Source organism: Chrysemys picta, chromosome 3 (genome assembly GCF_011386835.1).
Source record: "Chrysemys picta bellii isolate R12L10 chromosome 3, ASM1138683v2, whole genome shotgun sequence".
Lineage (NCBI taxonomy): Eukaryota > Metazoa > Chordata > Testudines > Emydidae > Chrysemys > Chrysemys picta.
This window is the reverse complement of record NC_088793.1, coordinates 12,004,724-12,025,867: the sequence shown is the minus strand read 5'-3', so window position 1 is coordinate 12,025,867 and position 21,144 is coordinate 12,004,724. Positions and strand designations below refer to the sequence as shown.

The window sequence follows — 21,144 nt, the reverse complement described above, 5'->3', positions numbered from 1 at the left end:
GATTGAGAAGCTCAGAGTGAAGGGAGCACAGATTGAAGCTGAATGTATAAGACAGGCCATAAGACTGCCACCTACTTCCTGCTTGAATTAGTCTCTTTGAAAAACCTCCACTTGTTGATTTAAAAGTTGCCAGCACTAGAGAAACCATCACATCCTTAAGTAAGCTGTTGCAATGATTAATTACCCTCCCTGGTAAAATTATACCTTAGATCTGGTCTGAGTTTATCTAACTTCAGCTTCCAGCCATTATATTTTGCTCTGCCTTTGTCTGCTAGACTGAAGAGCTCATTCCATATGTTCCCCCTACCCCTACTGATTAAGTCATTGCTTAACATTTTGTAACTTAAATAGTGTGATCCTGCAGTCTACCACCATCAGGCAGATCTTCAATTTATTGTGCTGCTTTTGCTTTTTAAGTGTAGAAGTGTTCACACAGGAAGACTGATATCTTATGTTGTGCAAAGCTTTCCCAAGTAGAGTAATTTCTTCCCACCTGTCAACTAAGATTTCACTACACCGTGTCATTAGCCAGCTGAATAATAGGACTTGAGGACTTCTTGGTAAAGAAATGATTTATTGTTAAGGGAAGCTGAGAACTTAAGCCCAACTCTCTACATAAAGAGCAAAACAACAATATTCACAGCAACATTGAATTAAGCTAAGTATGTACACGGCTCCCCATGGAGTAGAGCTTGCCATGTAGTAGCATTGTAGTGCAGTACTGGTCTTACACCCAACCACAGGACATTCCTGATAGAGATCCCAACTCCTAAACTTCTGTTACCTTTCCCACAACGGGTGCACATCTACAACTCCAGCTGCTTCTGCTGTTTAAAAGCAGCCACATCAAGCTTGCTTTGGGGAACAGAAGGTTTAACAGGGAGAGAGTTGCTTCCCAGAACAGCACTGATGATAGCTCCTCAGCCCCCTTCTCCAGGGCCGTACTCCACTAGATGTTCATGAAAAGCGGGGGAGTCACTCAGCACACTCATCCACAATGTAACAGTAGGTGGGGTGAGTTAGAGCAGCAGCAAGTACCTGTCTTCCTTAAACACACTTACCTCTATTCAAAGACACTGCTTTAAAACTTGAGCTGTGCTAGCTAAAAGATGACTGGGGGGAGGGTTAATATCAAAGACACCCGTCCCCTCTGAACTGAAAGCAAAGACAGCTGACCCACCTGCTTTTAAACAGGCTTCCTGGTGCCAGCCCTACTACTTCTACAGTCATCGTAGGAAGAGCCTTTCAAAGTCTGTTTCAGAGCTGGTGGGAGGATTTTCTTGAGTCCAGAGAGACCAGTGTCTGTTTCCTTCACGAAGGTTCTTCAAGTCAGATTTGTGAAGCCTGCCACCTGCTGAAATTGGCAGGACAAGGCTAAGTTCAGAGCTGCTGTAAGTGGAACTCTGCCAGCGCAGCTGAGAGCAGCCCATACGTCTCAGTCTGAAGAATTTCCATTCTTGTCTCCAGCACAGGCACTTTGAGTTTTACAGGAGCTGGAAGCAATCGACAACTAGCACAAACAGTATTGACTGTTGACTACTTCATTTGAACAGCCAGTGTCCCGCAGGATACAGCCACAAGGTGTCAAAACCAGCATTGTGTGTATCTTTATTGCTAACAGTCCTGCAGGCTGTATCTGCACACCCCAAAGAGGGCATGGGTGAAAAGAACGCTGGTTTAGCCACAGAAAATAGTGGCATGTGAGGAGAGTCATGTTTCCAAAGGAAGTTTGAATGCCCGGAGAGCAGGTATGCAATCACCCTCCTTCCAGAGCTGGTTAGTTACCACTCCAAAGAGGATACCTGTGCCTCTAGGCCATACTGTCAGCCTGGGTGGGGGCACAAATACAGGCGAGGGACCAGGGGGAGAAAGACTCCAACATTCCCCTTGTTCTCTCCAGGTCAGGAAGGTTTGCTGACTCAAGACCTACCTCCTTGGTTCCCTTACAGCTCAGCTAGCAGCTCTTCTGCCTCCCACTCTCACTACCACAGCTGGAATCTCTTACTACACTGCACTTCCTTTGCCTAGGCAGGGGGCAAGGGGACCCTCACTGCATGGTTTGATGGGGAGATCCATCCCTTGGGGATGGTTTAGGAGCTACCTTTTATATCTCAAGACCCCCATTGGATGGCTTTGTTACTCACTAGCAGTAAAGCTGTATCCTACCAGACTTGGCCGTCATCATCCACCTATGAGCCATCCAGCCTGCCCCCACACATTCCCCACCTGAACTTTTGCTGAGAAATAAGCTTTGCATGGACTGCCATCTACTCGGCTTTCAGAAGACAGAGCACACATCTTTCAGCATCTGAGCTCTAAACGGCACGAAGTGATCGCACTGGAAAGCTACATCCAAGATATCACAATAGCTCTAATATTTAAGGCTAGTATCTCTTCTCAATTCTTTAGTACAAGGATGGGGAGGCCTAGAACTTATGCACTCATCTCTGTACTGTAAGATCCCCAGTGAATTGAAGATTTCATCCACCTGAGGGAATGGTGGCTTCCAAGATGGCTGACTTGCTGGAAACATTCAGTTGCTGAGAAATGCAGGTACTGAGGTCAGAACACACACAGGGCAGATGAGAGAACGTAAAGGCTCACGTCATGCAACTTTTTACAGGAAGGAAGTGTCAAAAAAATCACAAGTGACAGGCAATTTAAAAATATCCTGGCCAGAATTCAGGTAAAACAGTCTCCCACAAAGAGGAAAAGTGAGTCTCAACCAGTCCGATTTGTAACGTGTTCATCCGGACCGTGAAAGCAGCCAAATCCAGCTGCTAGCTAGCGGCTGCAACACACAATACGGCGAGCCAACCGACACCTTCAAACTTGCCATTCCATTCACAGCTTTAAGGGCCCACACCAGTCTGGCATCCCGCAGGGCAGCAGATCCAACAGGGAAGAGAGAAGAACCTGTTCCCAACATTATCCATCCACTGACCTTTGCTCTCCCCACCAACCCTCAGTTCTCGCTGGCCTGTACATACTCCTCTGATGCCTTTGACATCGCACTCAGGTATTGCCAGCTCAGGGCTGCCAGAAGCATGGCGCATGAAAGGTAGATGGGGGAGTAATGGTTACGGGATACCTCGACGCCATTGGGCAAACTCATTGTCCGTATTGAGACGATGATCTGCTGGGTCTTGTTAGAAGAAGGGTCTGTGCTTGGGACCTTCTGATAGATCTGGAGAAAGAAAAAACCCATGCAAGGTTAGGGAGCAACCCTGAAAACCACACCCACAATTCCTATGACAATATATGGCTTCTGTGGAGGAGGTGCTATGCATATTCCAACAGGATAACACTCGTTACCAGCAATCCAGCCAGTTTTTAAACCAAAGGGGGATCAGAACCGTGCTAACTTCGCTCTAGGCAGGGAAACTTGCTAAGAGGTAATATTTTACCTGAGCACTGTGCTAACTGAACTGAGTTTAGAGGATACACTCCCAGGGGTCAGTCTGCAAAGGAGTTCAAGCCACATTAGCCAGAACTTGGTTTAATGTTTATTAATCCTGCCGATTCTCTGTTAGGGCACCCACAGTCCTGTAGAGGAGTCTATTACATAAACAGGGCCCTACCAATTTCACATGAAAAATGTGTCATGGACTGTGAAATAAGCCCTTCCCCATGAAATCAGATCTCCCCAAAATCTGCTAGTCCAGCCAGGCTGGAGAGGACAGAACTAGTCCTTCCCCAGCACGGCCATTATCGGGGGGGGGGGGGGGGGGGGGGACGGGGGGAGATCAGACCCACTTCCATAGGCAGTGCAGACGTAAGGGTGGTACACCCTCACGTCTGCGCTGCAACAGCCCCAGAGCTAGGGTCCGGACTTCCACCCCCCTCAGCTCCTGCCGGGGACTGGGATGCTCAGGGTCAGGGCTTCCTGCCCCCTGCGACTCTTGCTGGGGCTCCAGGCATCTGGACTCAGGACATCTGTCCCCCACAGCTTATGCCCAGGCTCTGGGCTGGTGTCCTCCTCACAGCCCCAGCTGGGGCTTGAGGCACCTGGGCTCAGGGCTTCCCTGCCCCCGCGGCTCCTACCTGGGCTCGGGGCACCAAGGCTTGGGGCTTCAGTCCTGACAATTACTGCTGGTACTCAGGGTTTCAACCACCCCCTGTGACTCCTGACAGGGTTTGGGGCATCCATTTTTCAAATGGCCCTGGCACCTGGGCACAGGCCCATAGGCCTGTGCGTTAATCCACCACTGGACATGACTAGCGACTAGGAGCCCCTGGCTGGGGCGCTCCCAGGAGCATGGGGGAGATCGGACCCACCTCCGGGAGCCCCCTCCAGCTGCAGGAAGCTCCGCAGTTGCTGCCTTCAGAACCCAGCTCTGAAAGCAGCACAGAAGTGAGGGTGGCAATCCTGCAAACCTGCCCCCCGCCCCCGATCCCTTTTTGGGTCAGTACTCCCGCAGTTACAACACTCTGAAATTTCAGATGTAAACATCTGAAATCATGAAATTGACCAATTTTAAAACCATTGGTCATGAAATTGACCAAAATGGACCATGAATTTGGTAAGGCCCAATATATAAATCTAAGTAAAGAAACATTAAAATGGTTTTTGCTTTGAAACCTTTGCTAGCTGCTCCAAATCCCAATTAAGACAGGACCTAAACGTGCGGTCATAAGTCACGTTATTCCTATGGTTAGGTCAGGTTAGGCCAGAGCTGCTAGGGATCTGTACAGCCACTAGGAGCTGTCTGACTCAAGGATTTGGAGAAGTATTTGCACCTTGCTAGCAAGGTCTATTAGGGTACATCTTCACTTACCGGAGGGTCCGGCAGCAGGCAATCGATGTTCTGGGATTGATTTATCGCGTCTGGTTAAGACGCGATAAATCGATCCCGGAAGTGCTCGCCGTCGACGCCGGTACTCCAGCTCGGCGAGAGGAGTACACGGCATCGACGGAGGAGCCTCCCTGCCGCATCTGGACCCGCGGTAAGTTCGGACTAAGGTACTTCGAATTCAGCTACGTTATTAACGTAGCTGAATTTGCGTACCTTAGTCCGAAGTGGGGGCTTAGTGGGGACCAGGCCTTAGACAGGTAACTCTGATTGACAGAACCAAGGTACTCCCTGGCATGGACTGACCATACTGTTCTCAGACACTTTTCAGACAAGATTTTCACACAATGCAGGGAAAATATGACCGAATGTTGTCAGCAGCAGCCACAGACACAACTGTAGTTGGCCCTGCCCAGGGGGACGTGACGCCACCCTAAGCAGCTTCTTCCAAGAATCAACGTTGTGTAAACAGAATTCGCGGTTTCTGCCTTCATATGGAGGATGACAAAGGGTGAAATCTGGGCCCTGGGAAGGCAGAGAGTTTTGCCCTGGACTGTAACGGAGGCAAGATTCTCCCAAAGTCAGCAAATGTAAATACTAACAAAGGGATTGTTTAAAGAGAGATTCCCGAGGAGAGAAGGGGCGAATAACCCAGCTGATTTTGTCAGGCTTGTACCAGCCCTTCCTCCACCTCCCTTTCCATCCAGCCCAGAAAAGCCACAGGCGGCTTTATTCCAGCCTATTCTCTATGGAACGGCACAACAAAAGGTAACTCCAGGCACCGGAAAAGGCTGCTTGACTTGTACAATAGACACTTTGGTTCTTCAGCCTAAATAAGTATGTGAGGACACCAGGGACATGGCATACAGCGTTTGTGATCGGTTCATTCAGACACTGCATCAAAAATAGGTTACAAAAATAGGCTAGCTCCCCAATCTCACCACATCAATGGCGTGGCGAGATTGGGGAGCTAGCCTATTTTTGTAACCCCTCCCCTACCTTTCCCTTTCACCGTCTTCTCCCTACTCATCTTGCCTGGGACATGTCTAACTTTAGACAGTCAACTCCATGCCAGGGACAGCTGGCCTGATTTTCTACAGCAATGCAGCTCCCATTGATTCCAATGGGAATAAGTGCAGTGGTACCTATATTATTAGGTATGCACCACCCTGAAAAGACAGTTTTAGAAACAGATCAATCAGATCACTAATGTTTGTCCCACAGACAGGGCAACTGACAGCCACAGCAATTAAAAGGTCTTTATTTTCCATGATGCACTGGAAATATATGAACTTACCAGACTGGCATAAAGAAAATGAGAAATCCTCCATTACATTTGCTCAGTAGAATACTGTGCAACATCTATACAAACCAGTATGTGGGGTTAAACACCCATACATGTTACACAATTCCATATAAAATCTGAAAATTATGAGTGCGGGCACAGGTTTATACCGGCAGTTAGTCATCTCAACTGTAGTTTTCACTTCTGCAACAGCTATTATTATATTCCCTGAAAACAGAAGAGTGGCTTTTATAATAAATTCGGAAGTGCTAACACTTCTGGAGAATACACTTTAGACTATAAGGATTAACAGCACCAGAGAAAGGAGGGGGAAAAAAAAAAAAAAAAAAGCACCATGTTCCAGACTTTACTATTTCAAGCTTTTTCATGCTAATGTCCTTGTTCCTAGAACATCTTCAACAATTTTAGCTAAAGCAAAATGGCAGTTGCTAAACTACTGGATATAGTGGAAACCCCAGCTTAGCCCTAACAGCAGAACACAGAGGATTAAAGAGGGAACAGCTACATTTGAATACGAGTCTTTCGAAGCAAGCCACCAAACCTACCTCTTCCACATACTGGTACATTATAGCCTTGACAGCTTGTATGTTTGTGGCGTCCATCATTAAAGTGACAGCTTGTCCTTTCCGAATCTTCACTAGACCTCTAAACACCTGTTTGTTATTGTAACAGGCCGCCAGAGTGGCGATGGCCATCACCTAGGGAGAAATGACAAGCAGCATTGAATAGCATATCTATCCAAGAGTCGAGTCATTCCTCTGGGGAAAGACCCAATCTCTCAAAACGAGGCAACAACTCAAAATGCTTGGCGATCTCCATGTTGAATTTATTTAATATCAGAGAGAAAAAGACTAGTATTAAATACTGTGTATAGAACTGAGAAGACATCCAGCCCCAAAGGGGGTGAAGATGGGAGGGGGAAAAGAATGAAAATATCTGGTTCAAACATCTGGAAACATTAACCTACCTGCGGAATAGCGCAGAAGTTGAAGACACTTTGGTTTTTCAGTCTAGATAAGTAGGTGAGGACATCGGGGACGTGGTGCAATGCATTTGTGATCAGTTCATTCATACACTGGACGGCCACGTCAATGTTCTCTGGCTTGGCGAGATCCGACAGCTTCTTGGCATACCTGCTCCAAACCTGGGAACGCCAACAGTACATAGGAACACCACTCAGCCGTTAGCACTTTTCAGACATGCATATTCATAAGAGGGCCCATATCAAACTGTCAAATACAAAGATCTTAGTTTACTGCACCTAATACTTGTAATCAGACTGTGTTACAGTCAGAAGCAAGATCCTTAACACACAGTTCACTCTGACCTACTATTCCATTCAGTCCCATTCCCTGTCGATAAGGCACCCTGGGAAAGAGAGAAGAATTGGATCCAGCCGGCAGCTCTGAAGTTAAGCATCCATGCCTCTGATTCAGAAAGGCACTTACACACACCTTAAAGCACGAGTAACTGCACCGACCTCGGTGGGACTACTCACGTGCTTAGAGTTACACATGTGTGTAAATGCTTTTCTGGACTGCGGCTGGCACAGCAGAGTCCCCATGTTATGAAGATGGGTCTCCAAATCTGAGTGTGGCCAACTCTTCTTAGGTTACAGGAACCCTGTCCCATCCTGCGAACAGGGCTGGTGCATGGAGCAGAGTGACAGCATCCAAGATTGTCTGGAGAAACCTCCGCTGTCACAGACACACTACTGAACAGATTTTATCCATGAGACAGGCATGCTGACAATTGACCTTTCAGCTATACCACTAAGATCTCTCTGACAGAAGAGTTTTGCCTAACTCCCTACAGACAGATTTGTGGAACTTCATTTGAAAAAAAACCAGAAACCTTCTATATCTGAATAAGAACCAAAAGATAAATTCTGTGAAATGAGTCTCCTAACAAGTAGCCCTGCCTAACTCTGTATCAAAGCAGTAACGGTATCTCCAGAGCTCATCAGAAAGGAATAGGAGTCTGCATCACAGCTCTAACACTTCCTAACAACCCGTATTAGGCTGAAGTTGTCATCTGAAAAGGGCTGGTTTCCCTTACCTCTCTGGGCCAGAACTCTCTTCCCTCCACCTGGTCCTCCAGATAATCACGAATGATGTTGGTTTTCTGAAGAAAGAGGCCCATGGAATTTGCAAGCTCTGCGTCCTGTCCTACGATAGGGTCTTCTAGCTCTGATGCAGAGAACAGACGGGAAAGGCCAATGCCCACCAGCCCAGCAACATAGTGACAATACTGCAAGGTTTGGAAAGAACAAAATGAGTTGTGAAATGTCTCTCTCCTAGTCCATGTGGCTACATCAAAATTACTCCCCTAGGTTATTTATGGTTACTGGTGTCTTTCGGGGAACCTTCCCCAAGATAGTTCCCATGCAGTTCAACTTGCTGCATATCAAGCCCATTTTGATGGACGTGTCAGTGGTATTTGGGTTTGGGCTTGGAATACGGAGCGACACTGAGCAAGGGCTTCTGGCATGTGTCTTCATGCCAGTGCTCAACAGCCAACATCCGCATACCAAGAATATGCTTCTACAGTGTGGATTCTACCACCGGACCATTGCTCCACGCAGGAAAAATAGCAAGCGTGTCATTCACAGCTGTTAACAGCACTGGGCTTCCATGGAAGACCCAAATGAGAGCAGATGCTCATGGGGCCCATTTTATACAGTGCACGTTCCAGGAAAACTGCTCAAAACCAGCATCAAGGCTTTATGGTGTGTACTTGCATTTCAATGAACAGGCTGGCAGCCAAAGCAGGGGACTGAGAGTACTTTGTGTTCGTAGTCAAGGAGTTAAGTGGGCAGGGGGTAAGACGGCCCACCTAAAATTCTGTACTACCTATCAATAATGCACACAGCCACTGTCATCCACAAGGTCAGTGACAAAAATAGCTAATCAATGCTTTGGGAAATTTACGCAGGGATCTCATCGCTCAGATAAATCTTTACATTCACATGGAAATGGGCTGCCCACCAAACAGCAAGACTCAGAGTTAACACTTTGTCCTTTACTCATCTTGGATACCTATGTATGGCCAGGGTGAGCATTACAATAAGCAATTGTAATCATCATGAGGGAGCAGCAAGTGCAGAATGCCAGGCCTCCAGCAGGGGCTATGTGCGTTGCCCTGAGCATAGAATCATAGGACTGGAAGGGACCTTGAGAAGTCATCTAGTCCAGTCCCCCGCACTCATGGCAGGACTAAGTATTATCTAGACCATCCCTGACAGGTGTTTGTCTAACCTGCTCTTAAAAATCTCCAGTGATGGAGATTCCACAACCTCCCCAGGCAATTTATTCCAGTGCTTAACCACCCTGACCATTAGGAAGTTTTTCCTAATGTCCAACCTAAACCTCCTTGCTGCAATTTAAGCCCATTGCTTCTTGTCCTATCCTCAGAGATCAAGAACAATTTTTCTCCCTCCTCCATGTAACAACCTTTTACGTACTTGAGAGCATGGGCTCTCAATGCTCGCTTACCTTATCCAACTCATGCTGGGTGTCAACCTTCTTTTCCAAGAACTCGGCCATTCCAGCTCCCATCTTGTGACAAATATCTACAATCACATCTCGATACACCTTTGCCAGGTTTCTGAACTCCAAGGAGATCTACAGCAGAAACCACAAAGAAATATACATTGTGCTGAAAGTGGCATTTGTCACTAGACCAGGAAGTGGGGGGGGGGGGGGGCGAGAAGGTTATAGGCTACTGGGGTCTAATCCTGCTCCCACTGAAGGGCTGACAAAATTCCCACTGGCTTCAATGGGAACAGATTCAAGCCCCTCAGCAGTAAACACAAATTCAGCATGTGCAGAAACAAAAATTCCTATGATCTCTGGCCACAGCTCAGATGCAGCTTGTAATTTCTTGAAGGCAGTACGGCCTTGGACAGCATCACTTGGGAGCTGGTGCATGAAGGAGTTACAAAACGCTGTACACCAAGTGTAACTTTATGAAAGAGTGTGAAAATGAAATGAATTATATTAAAGAAATAGAATGAATTAAAGAATGCATGTACCTTTAAGTAGAAATGAGAAATGCTGCAAGCCAGGGGGCAGGAAAGCAGACATTAACTGCTTAATGAATTGCCTCACTTAAGGGCAATTGGTGAAGCATTAGCTTTAGATCAATAAAAGTTAATAAGAAAGCAGGATATGCATATTGTGCCCTATGCAAATTTTACAATTTTGCTCTCTCTGTCCCTTTGTTTAGTTCACACCCTTTTATCTGTATAAATAAGACTGTCTGAATCTTGCATGGGGGCTCACATTATCTGAATGTATTAGCAGAGTTTGAACTTTGGTGACATCCGCTTCCAGCCATTTCATTTTATTCCTTTGCTATGTTAAAGAGCACTCCGGCATCAGACCTCTTCTCCCTGTGTGGGTTATTATAGACAGCCTTCTAGCAGTCTTTTTAAAATGAATAAATTGAGAGATTAAAGGAGCCCAGAGGAACTCAACTGTGGACAGAAAGAACACTGGGCTGAGACTGAGGAAACCTGGACTCTATTCCCAACTCTGCCACTGGCCTGTTGAGTGACCTCAGGCAAGTCACTTCCCCTCCATGCCTCAGTTTCCCAGTCTGTAAAATGGGGATAATGATTCTGACCTCCTTTGTAAAGTGTTGTGAGATGTACTGATGAACAGTGCCATGTAACTGTCTGGGATTATTATTCAGCAGTTTGAGACCTTCTGTATCAAAGTTGTATTGTAATATAATTTGAACGGGAGTGGGTGTGTTAGAAGAGCAGGCCAGTTACATGAACGCTGCAAACAAAGATACTTCATGGAACAATGCAGCCCCCATAAATACCACTTACGAGGACAAATCTGCTAAATTAACAAGTTGTTTGTATCCCAAGCCTATAGAATAAACTCTTTTGTACTGTAGTAACATTTCTGAGCACTGCAGCAATTCTCCGACAAGCCGCTATTAGCATAGATGCCTTCAGGCCATTCACAGCAGTCACTGGACTTCCCAAATATTCCTTTGGGCTGGGATTATCAGAGGGGATTTACGGGAGTTAGGTGCTCAAATCGCACTGAAATTCAATGGGATTTGGGCACCGAACTACTCTCAGGCTCCTATGAAAATCTGAGCCTTAATCTTAAAATTACCATAAAATTAGCAACAACTCCCCCACCTAAAAACATCACCTCCCTCCCACCCTATGACTTCAATGGAAGTCGAATCCAACCTTAAACTGATCAATTAAAATTCAAAATATTTACAAATCCCGTAAATTAACTGAATTTCTTCAGAAACTGTAGTGCTCTTGTTCTTGTGAGAATTACTACGCCACGGTGAAGTGCACTCCTTGGAACGCTAACCTAAAATCTACCACAGAACAGCCCCATTCAGTGAGCGAATCCCAGCCTGGTCCCCGGCACTGGCTGCTCGCCAAATCCCAGCACGGCTCTCAGCTGGAGCACTGAAATCATGCCGCATCTAGAGGACAGCTACTCCAGTATGAAGCATGAGTCTCGTTCCCATGCGCATTCCCAGATGGTGTTTGGGTGGCAGAGCCGGGAGAAGAGGAATTTTATACCAACAGAAATAAGAAAAGGGAGAGTGGAGTTAACTAGACCCCAATAAAAATATAAGAGTTAGTTTATTAAATTACATTTCAGTTATGCACAAAGGTTTTTTGTTAAATTACTGGTAAATGGTTCAGGAACCTTGTGCTACAGCTCTATTTATACGGCCCTTTCATCATCTGGCATCCGAATGCCGCAGCAGCATATAATGCAATGGAAGTGTAAACGTGTGCTGTTGCAAATCAGTTTAAAATTGTGATTACTTTCATATTAAGAAATCTCGCGTGAAAATTTCAAAAGCACCTAAGTGACTTGGCATCTAAAAGATTTACTCTATGTCAGGTTTTTGCATTTCTTGACTTGGCAGTTTTCATGACGCTTAGTGTTGAATACAGCACAGCTTTTTGCATTTAATTCCCTAGGTTGTTTTATTATGCGCTGGTCAGGCATATCATCAGAATTATAAACTCGTCCTTAAAAAGAAAAAGCAAGAGATAGAAGCTGACAATGAAATATTAACCTACAGAGAATATAAATAAAGTTTGTAAGAGCTGCTGCCCTGTTCCTTTACTTTTAATGTATTCCGCATGATGCTCCCTCAAAAAAATTTTCAGCTACTGTTTCTGCAATAGATCTAAGTGTTTAATAGTTAATACAGTAGAGCTGACCTCTTGCTGTCAGCCACATAGTGAAACAGTCCGGGGCTAACATTTTCCCCTCTGGGCTTACACACTTTAGACTGAAACTATCAGTAGGTTCAACTGCTGGCTCAGCAAGGATTGGGGCCTTCATCAATTCTGAGACCTGGGGGCACCACTATGATCATCTCATCTGACCTGCCGCATAGCACAGGCCCAAGAATTTCATTCAGGAATCCCACATCGAGCCCAGTAACTCTTGGTTGAACAAGATCATAAGACATCCAGTCTCGATCTAGAGACTTCAAGTGACAGAGTCCACCACATCCCTGGTTAATTTGTTCCAAAGGTTAATTCCCCTCACTGTTAGAAGCGTGCATCTTATTTCCAGTCTAAATTTGTCTAGCTTTCCTTTTTAGTCATTGGGTTTTGTTATGCCTTTGTTTGCTAGATTGCCCTCCACAGTATCAGGCATCTTCTCTCTCTACAGGTACTTACAGACTGTGATCAAGTAACCTCTCAACCTTTTCTTTGATAACAAGGTCATTCTATTTAGCTTAATCCCCTCATAAGAAAGGAACAGATTCTCCAAAGCCACCACCCACATTACTCCCTCCATTAACTGAGCAGCTTGCTCTCTTACCTCCTGCCATCATCCCCCTTTTCTCCAGGGGGCAGGGCCTATCAATCCCATGACACACCTGAACTCTTCTGACATGGAAAACAAGAGTTTGCAAGGCTGCCATTTTGCTGTGTGAAGCTGATCTGCTTTTTCAAAACCCGAGGGACTACAGAATAGTTAGCGCCAGGTTTTCAGAGGGTGGCGCCTCATTTGCATACATGCAAAATTTATCAACATTCATTCAGTTTTCCCAATTGTGCATGCAGTCTCATACGCAAGTGAGTAGCCCTCTGAACACCTAGTGGGGCACAGAACTGCAGTGAAACATACACAAATGCAAGAGGGTGAATGCATAAGATCTTAGGCCTCTGTTCTTTAAAATACAGCTCTCAGTGTCAAAACTGAGAAGTGCCGGAAATTCTGGGACAGCTTAGAGTTACAAATGAGTTGGTTGTCCACATCCCTTACTCATCTATTGGGCAATACAGTCAAAGAGCAAACCCAGGGACACATCAGCAGTCGCCACCAATGACCGCATCCTCAGTCATCTCCAATGTACAGCCAGAGTGAAGAACTATCAAACCAGGTGGGTTTTGGCATAGATGGCAAAAGCCATTTCTATCAGTACTGATCAGGATAGCACCACAGTGTATCATGCACAGTGATGAATCTGATCATGAAATATCCTCCTTTATACAGACAGTTTTCCATGTTTTGAGCTCTGCCAGTAAGACCGGTAATGGAAATTTGATTATGAGTTCCACAGTCTGCTGTTATTATTAACTATAAAAATTTTGAGACTGGGATATTAAGTCTTTGGCTTTGAGACTTGAATCAATCTCTAGCTGTTAAAGATCATGATGGGTTGCCTCCTGGGCAGAATATCCCACATCTACTTAATGCAACGTTCCTGCACATTCCTCTGAAACAGATTCATAGATTATAATGCCAAAAGGGCCATTGTGATCATTTAGTCTGACCTGCATAACATTGGCCATAGGACTTCCCTGAACTACTTCCTGTTTGAACTAGAGCAAAGATCTTTTAGAAAAAGATCCAACCTAGATTTAAGAATTGCCAGTGATGGAGAATCCACCACAACCTTTGGTTAAGTTGGTTCCAATTAACTTCACTATTAAAAATGTACATCTTATTTCTAGTCTGACTTTGTCTAGCTTGGACTTCCAGCCATTAGATTTTGTTATACTGCTGCCTGTTAGGTTGACAAGCCCATTAACAAAGTTTTATTCCCCAAGCAGGTACTTACAGGCTGTAATCAAATTACCTCTTAGCTTTCTCTCTGTTAAGATGGATATAGACTCAAGAAGCTCAATCTATTACTATAAAGTATGTTTTCCAATCCTTTAATCATTCTCATGGCTCTTCTCTGCACCCTCTCCAATTTATCAACATCCTTCTTGAATTGTAGGCACCAGAACTGGACAAAGTATACCAGGAGTGGTCGCACCAATGCCAAATATAGCATCTGGTACTGACCACTGTTGAAGTCAGGTTACCGGACCAGGTGGACTTTGGGTCTGATCCAGTCTAGCAATTCTATGTATCAAGATGCAAAGGGGTTTAAAGTAGATAATTATAACCTGCTGATTATATAGGTAATAGATTGAAACAAGAAATCTAACAGCTCACCGTTGGGAAGTCCTCAAGCACCTGCTTGTCCTTCTCCTTGCTCTCCAAATATCTCCAGTCCGGCTGATACAGGTAGGAGTGGAAGTCATGCAATATTGGGACCTTGGTTTCTAAGTTGATAGTCATATCATCTTCTACCGTGTCCAGAGCTCGGAGAACCAGATAGAATATGCACACAGCATGACTATGGAGGGAAGGAAAGATTTCCTATTTATCAAGATTCGCTATGACACAGGCGAGTAGTTAAAAATCATCATGTGGTTTTTCTGAGAGACATTTGAAAATTAAACAAACGTCTTTCCAATTCTGCAACCTGGAAAGTATTTCTAGTTCTGCATACAAATCAGAGATGGGCTCAAGCCATAAAATTCATGTCAATATTTCAAACATCCCAAGCGTTTGAACAGGTCAGAACCAGGGCTCTGATTCAGGCCCATATCTACCAGAAGGACATTTACAACTAAAAAATCATGAGGCAAAATGTAATTTCATACCATAATCTGTCTTTGTAGTAGCTATGCTAGTACCAGTGATCGCCATTAAAATGTGGATACCTTTTTAAACAATTTAGTGGCAACCACTGTAGATACAATTCAAACATATTTAGATACTACACGTGCCTAGACAGAAAAATCAAGAAAGGATCCCCTACAGATGCTGGAAATTTCTGGCCCCCTGATACACCTGGGCTAGGCATTCAGATGCTAGAAACAAAGGACAGTCCAGTAGCTAGAGTGCCAGCCTGGACCACGGGAGACCTTGATTCAATTTTCTGATCTGCCACAGGCTTCCTGTGTGACCTTGGGCCAGTCACTTAGGGAGCTGAAGCACAGAGACACTATAAAATGGGGATGACAGCACTGTCCTACCTCACAAGGGTGTTTTAAGGATCACTACACTGAAGTTTGAGGTGCTCAGATGCTACAGTAAGGGAGGCCATGTAAGTATCTTGGATACCCACACATCATGAGAGTATTTTCCTGTGACTGAGGCTTAGCAGTCCACTGCAAATCTATCATTCACCTCAGCACTAATCACAAAGGAAAGTGCCTTGACTCTTTACGCTGTGGGTTTTATGTGCTTACACGTGGAATCTTCGCGCTATGGGGCACAACTAAGTGACTTGCAATGTGCAACAGTTTCTTTAGACACCAGAGTAGTTTCTCCTTCAAACTGAGTTTTGTTGTTTTGGGGCTGGGGGGGGAGGGTTGTTCCTTTTTCTTTTTGCTGGGGTGGGAGGAGATGGAAAGCGGAGCTGTTTTTTAAAAACAGATTAGTAAAGGTACTATATCATTAACAGACTAATGTAATACTGATCCAAAGTGCCAAGAGCAGCATAATCCACTGCTGTACTGAGAGATCCAAATTTGCTACAAGTCTTGGGAGGGCTGGCCAGAATAGCGGTAAAAGAAAAGTTACTAAAACCCAGCGGCCATTAGGACCCAGGGGAAATAAGACACTGTGAGGGGAAGGATAAACTCTTATCTCTGTTCCCTTCTCTTCCAGCTGTCCCTTTGCTGAAGCAGCTTCTCTTTCCTCCTCCCACTGTGTCGTAACCATGTATTAGGATCAAAGCAAGAAATCATGGCTGATTTGGGGGGCCCAAGCAGAAAAAGTCTGAGAAGACGAACAGTAGACTGATCCTGGAGCCAGGATCTAGGCATTCAAGGGGCCATATTCCGAGTGTGTTTTTAAGCACTAGAATCTATGAAGAGTTCTGCTAAACATGGATGATGCAATACAGCTCCTGAATTTGAATCCTGTCTCTGCTCTGGCTTGCTGTGTAGTTTTGGTCAAGAAATCATCTCTCTGCTATGCTCAAAACTCATAAATCCTAGTGTCTTCAGTGGAAGTTTTGGGAGTGTGAGGAATGCAGGTTCCAGCCCTAGGATTATAAAAAATCCCTAGCTGTAAAATTAGGATAACAACTATCTTAAAAAAAGGAGTTACTGTAAAAGCGAATTAAGTACTCTGTCTCTAACCATTTGGAAGCGTTTAAATGCTAATTAATAAAGAACAGCATAAATGAGCTAGGACAACAATGAGCAATAAAAGATTATATGGTAATGGAAAAGTGAGTGGATCATTTAGCTGTTCACTACTACACTTAACCTTGGGTTTTTTTTTTTTTTTTTTTTTTTTTAATTAAAGGAAGAAATTTTTTTTGGTAAATAAATTATAATTAAGGCTACGTTTTAGTCACAGGTATTTTTAGTAAAAGTAATGGATAGGTCACAGGAAGTAAACAAAAATTCATGGCCCGTGACCTGTCCATGATTTGTACTATATACCCCTAACTAAAACTTGGATGCTCTGGGGCATGGGGTGGCCCGGAGGTGCCACGGGTGCTCTGCAGTAGGGCCGGGGATGGCCCAGGGGTGCCGCAGGTGCTCGGGAGGGGGGGGCGTGGAAGGGGGCACCGTGGGTGCTGGGGGGGGGGAGCAGCCTGGGGGCGCCATGGGTGCTCTGAGAGGGGATGGGGCAGCACGTAGCCTGGGACCCCGCTGGTGCTGGGGGGAGGGGGAGTTGGCAGGGCTGGAAGACTCCCTACCCAGCTCCCGCGCTGCTCCCAGAAGTAGCCGGCATGTCCCTGTGGCCCCTAGGTGGAGGCGTGCCCAGATGGGCTCCGCGAGCTGCCCCCACCCCAAGCGCCCGCTCCGCAGTTCCCATTGGCTGGGAACCATGGATGCATTTTTTTTTCTTTTTTTTAATTTTTCAGGCCTGTTCTTATCACACTCCATTTTTACATAATCTCTCATATCACCTTTTATTCCCAAAAGGAGTATTGGGAGCTGGGGTTGTACATTAAGTAATGCTAAAAATATGTTTACAAACTTGTTCCCAATTTAAGGGGTAATATTTAAGTGGTGCTTTAGCTCTGGTCTACTATAACCCACGTTGCAAAAATTCCAAGCAAAGTTTTCCAACACTGTTACGTGCTAGTTTCTAATGACAGTAATTGGAGACATTCAGAGTTAAAACTGCATCTCTGCCCTTGACACACCCAGGATGGGTGTCTATACTGCACCACAAGGAACATGAACACTTGTCCACTGTTCAGAAACTCCTGAGACAAACAGCTATTGGCTAAAATTAAAAAAAACAAAACAAAAAAAAACAAACATCCCAGCGCACAAAGCTTAACTCTGAATTCCCAGGCTTATTATTAGTGGCTATAGTACCAGTACTACACAGCACCTATGAACCCCAGTCAAGGACCAGGACCCCTGGGGCTGCATGCTGTACAGACAGAACAAAAAGACTGGCCCTGCCCCAAAGAGCCTAAAATCTAACTAGAAGACAAAAGACAAGATGGATACAGACAGACAGAAAAGGGTGCATTAAAAAAAAAAAAAAAAAAAAAAAAAAAATAGTGAGATAACACTGGTCAGCATGATAGCTTGTGGGTATGTTAAGGATTCAATACTTTACATTTTTATATTGTTTGTTTATAGTGCCATTCTTACCTTATACAAAGTATATATCTGTGCTATACACACGTATCTGTAGCTAATCAAATGTGAGGGGGAACAGAGGTTCTCTAAGCACTGCCGTAATTTATGGTGCACATAAATAATTTAGGACTTTCATTCTATAGTACGAGGAATTTAATCATTTCAAATGAGAGTCCTGTGGCACCTTTAAGACTACCAGATGTATTGGAGCAGAAGCTTTCGTGGGTGAATACCCACTTCGTCAGATACGTGGGTGCCACAGGACTCTCCGTTGCTTTTTACAGATCCAGACTAACACGGCTACCCCTCTGATACTTGACATCATTTCAAATGTTACTGTAAACTGAGTAGAGATAGCTATTAAGAATTACATAACTTGGTAAGTCTCTAATGAAAGAACCCTAAAACTGAGGCCCTCACCACTTTAATGAACCAAAGTCCCATGACACTTTTTACAAGAAAAAAGGTGTTACCTGTGCTGTTGTAGCCATATTGAAAGTTCAGTAGTTCTATTTTGAACTCCATCCTTTCTACCCTAAACTGTTAAATAGTGTTACAGTGCAATGTTTATATAGCTGCCTTGATCCACTCCAGAGTTGGCTATATTACAGTGGCAGGAAAAGCAATCCCTCTGTATTATCATTACTTAAGCAGGTTTTGCAAAGCTTTATAATGATTTGTATTATGGTAGCATCCAGAATCTTGATTCAAAACTGGGGCCCAATTGTACTGGGCCCTTTACAAACACACTATGCCCAGACAGCCTATGATCTAGATACGACCAGGAAATGCAGTCACAGACACCAGCTATGGGCATAAATGGCAAGTTTCAAAGTTGTTTTTTTCAAAACCATCCAAAAGAGATTAACCAATCTCTACAGTACACCTCTACCTCGATATAACGCTGTCCTCGGGAGCCAAAAAATCTTATCGCGTTATAGATGAAACTGCGTTATATCGAACTTGGTTTGATCCACCGGAGTGTGCAGCCCCACCCCCGGAGCTCTGCTTTATCGCATTATATCCGAATTCGTGTTATATTGGGTCACGTTATATTGGGGTACAGGTATAGTTAATGTTTACAGAGTATACTGAGGGGGAGAAAGGGATGGTCTTTTGGTTAAGGCACTGCACTAGGACTCCAGAAAGCTGGTTTCAGGTCCCGGCTTCACCACAGCCTTCTGGCATGACCTTGAGCAAGTCACTTAATCTCTCTATGCCACCCCTGTAAAACAGGGACGAGGGACATAGATGTACCAAGGCAGAACCTTGGATGAGAAGTATTGAATATAATGGGTACATTTTACTAGTGTACTTTGTATGTTGTTTTGGGGATCCAATAAATAAACGCTATATATTAAAATACATGGACACCTGTATAAACATAAGCCCTGTCTGTCTGTATCCATCTGTTGTTGGTTTTTTTTGCCTTCCTCTGCAGCGTGGGGCATGGGTCATTTGCTGGAAGATTCTTTCCATCTTGGTCTTTTAAACCATGATTTGAGGACTTCAGTGGCTCAGAGACAGGTTATATAGGAGTGGGTGGGTGAGATTCTGTGGCCTGCGTTGTGCAGGAGGTCAGACTAGATGATCATAATGGTCCCTTCTGACCTTAAAGTCTATGATTCTATGATTCTTGTCCTACACTTAAGACTGTAAACTCTTTGGGGCAGGGACAATCTTTTTCTTCAATGTTTGTACAGCACCTAGAACATGGGGTCGTGGTTCATGACTAGGGCTCCAAGGTGGTATGGTAATACAAATAATAACTAATCTGCACAATCATAGACAAGGCCTGACTGTTGACATAAACATATACTGTGTCACCAATAACACGTGCAGTTGTCTCTTACATAGGATGTTATATTGATATTTGTTAAGTGTTCCATGCCCATTATGTGAAATGCGCTAGAGAGAAACACAGGGAATTTTTACACTAAATTAGTACATTTTCAAACAGCTCTGGTGAGCCATTTGCATGGAAGGTGCTGAATACAAATGCATGACTGAGACGTAGACCCCAACCCACCTGGAACTAAGCATCTAACTCCACCGCTAGGCCTCATCCCCAATGATCATATCAAAATCCAGATCCTGAATCACGATGGGTAACAAGCACTCAGGTAAAAGTATAGGGTGACCAGACAGCAAATGTGAAAAATCGGGACAGTGTGTGTGTGTGTGTGTGTGGGGGGGGGGGGGGGGGGGGGGGGGAGGAGAGGAGTAATAGGAGCCTATATAAGAACAAGACCCAAAAATCAGGACTGTCCCTATAAAAATCGGGACATCTGGTCACCCTATAAAAATAAGCTCAGGTATAGATCTCAGACAACCCCCTGCTACCAGCAGATTGTGAGAACAAGCACGTCCCTTGCATATGGCCAGTAACACAGGGGCTGTCTACGGGCTAATGTTTAACCCTCTCCTGGCCAAAGCAGCCAGGGCTCCTGCTCCTAGGATAACCCTTAGATGCTCGTGCAGTACGGGCCTGGTAGGGTGACCAGATGTCCCGATTTTATAGGGACAGTCCCGATATTTGGGGCTTTTTCTTATATAGGTGCCAATTACACCCACCCCCTGTCCCGATTTTTCACACTTACTATCTGGCCACCCTACCTGGCCAGCACGTTGCACCAGGGATCTAGCCCCTGTGCAGGGCTGGCTCCTGCACGAGGTTGCCCAGTTAACCCCCTCCTATCCCGGCCAGTCTGTGACGGGCTCCTGCTGCAGGGACACGGGCTAATTAACCCCTGCGAGCCCACAGCCCCCCGCCCCGGCGGGCACTCACCGCAGCTCCCCGTCCAGGGCCTGGATGACGGCGGCGAAGCTCCGGCTGGTCTGGTTCAGGTACCGGTAGCAGGTCCTGAGGCCGTCGCTGAGCGCGTCCTGCGGGCAGAGCAGAGGGGACACGGGCTGCTGGAAGCGGGGCGAGGCCGGGCAGGCCCCCGGCGGGGAGCCCTGGTGCAGGAGGCGGCTGCCCCCGCGGCGCCGGCCCCCCGGCAGGGGCAGCGGCGAGGACGAACAGCGCTGGCCGCCGCCGGGGCACCGCGGGGGAGACAGCGCCAGGGTCCGCTTGAAGAGGGCCACGGCCTTGGTGCTGGCGGCCATGGGGCCGGGGCGGGGCC

At 45.5% G+C, this 21,144-nt stretch overlaps 1 protein-coding gene across 2 annotated transcripts in view; it reads right to left on the bottom strand.

Moving 5' to 3' along the window:
- Positions 1-557: 557 nt before the first annotated feature.
- Positions 558-21,144, bottom strand: part of LOC101942618 (squalene synthase-like) — a 25,671-nt gene continuing 5,084 nt past the window's right edge. Inside the window, exons 1-7 of one of the 2 annotated variants that reach the window (XM_042848917.2) lie at positions 20,808-21,138; positions 14,565-14,748; positions 9,594-9,722; positions 8,158-8,349; positions 7,067-7,243; positions 6,645-6,797; positions 558-3,187 (exon numbers count right to left, since the gene is read on the bottom strand). In XM_042848917.2, the coding sequence (XP_042704851.2) occupies positions 2,966-3,187; positions 6,645-6,797; positions 7,067-7,243; positions 8,158-8,349; positions 9,594-9,722; positions 14,565-14,748; positions 20,808-21,127 (1,377 nt within the window). In that variant the 5' untranslated portion in view covers positions 21,128-21,138 and the 3' untranslated portion in view covers positions 558-2,965. Of the gene's footprint in view, positions 3,188-6,644; positions 6,798-7,066; positions 7,244-8,157; positions 8,350-9,593; positions 9,723-14,564; positions 14,749-20,807; positions 21,139-21,144 lie in introns of those variants that run through there. The other variant, XM_065587477.1, reaches the window with a different exon arrangement.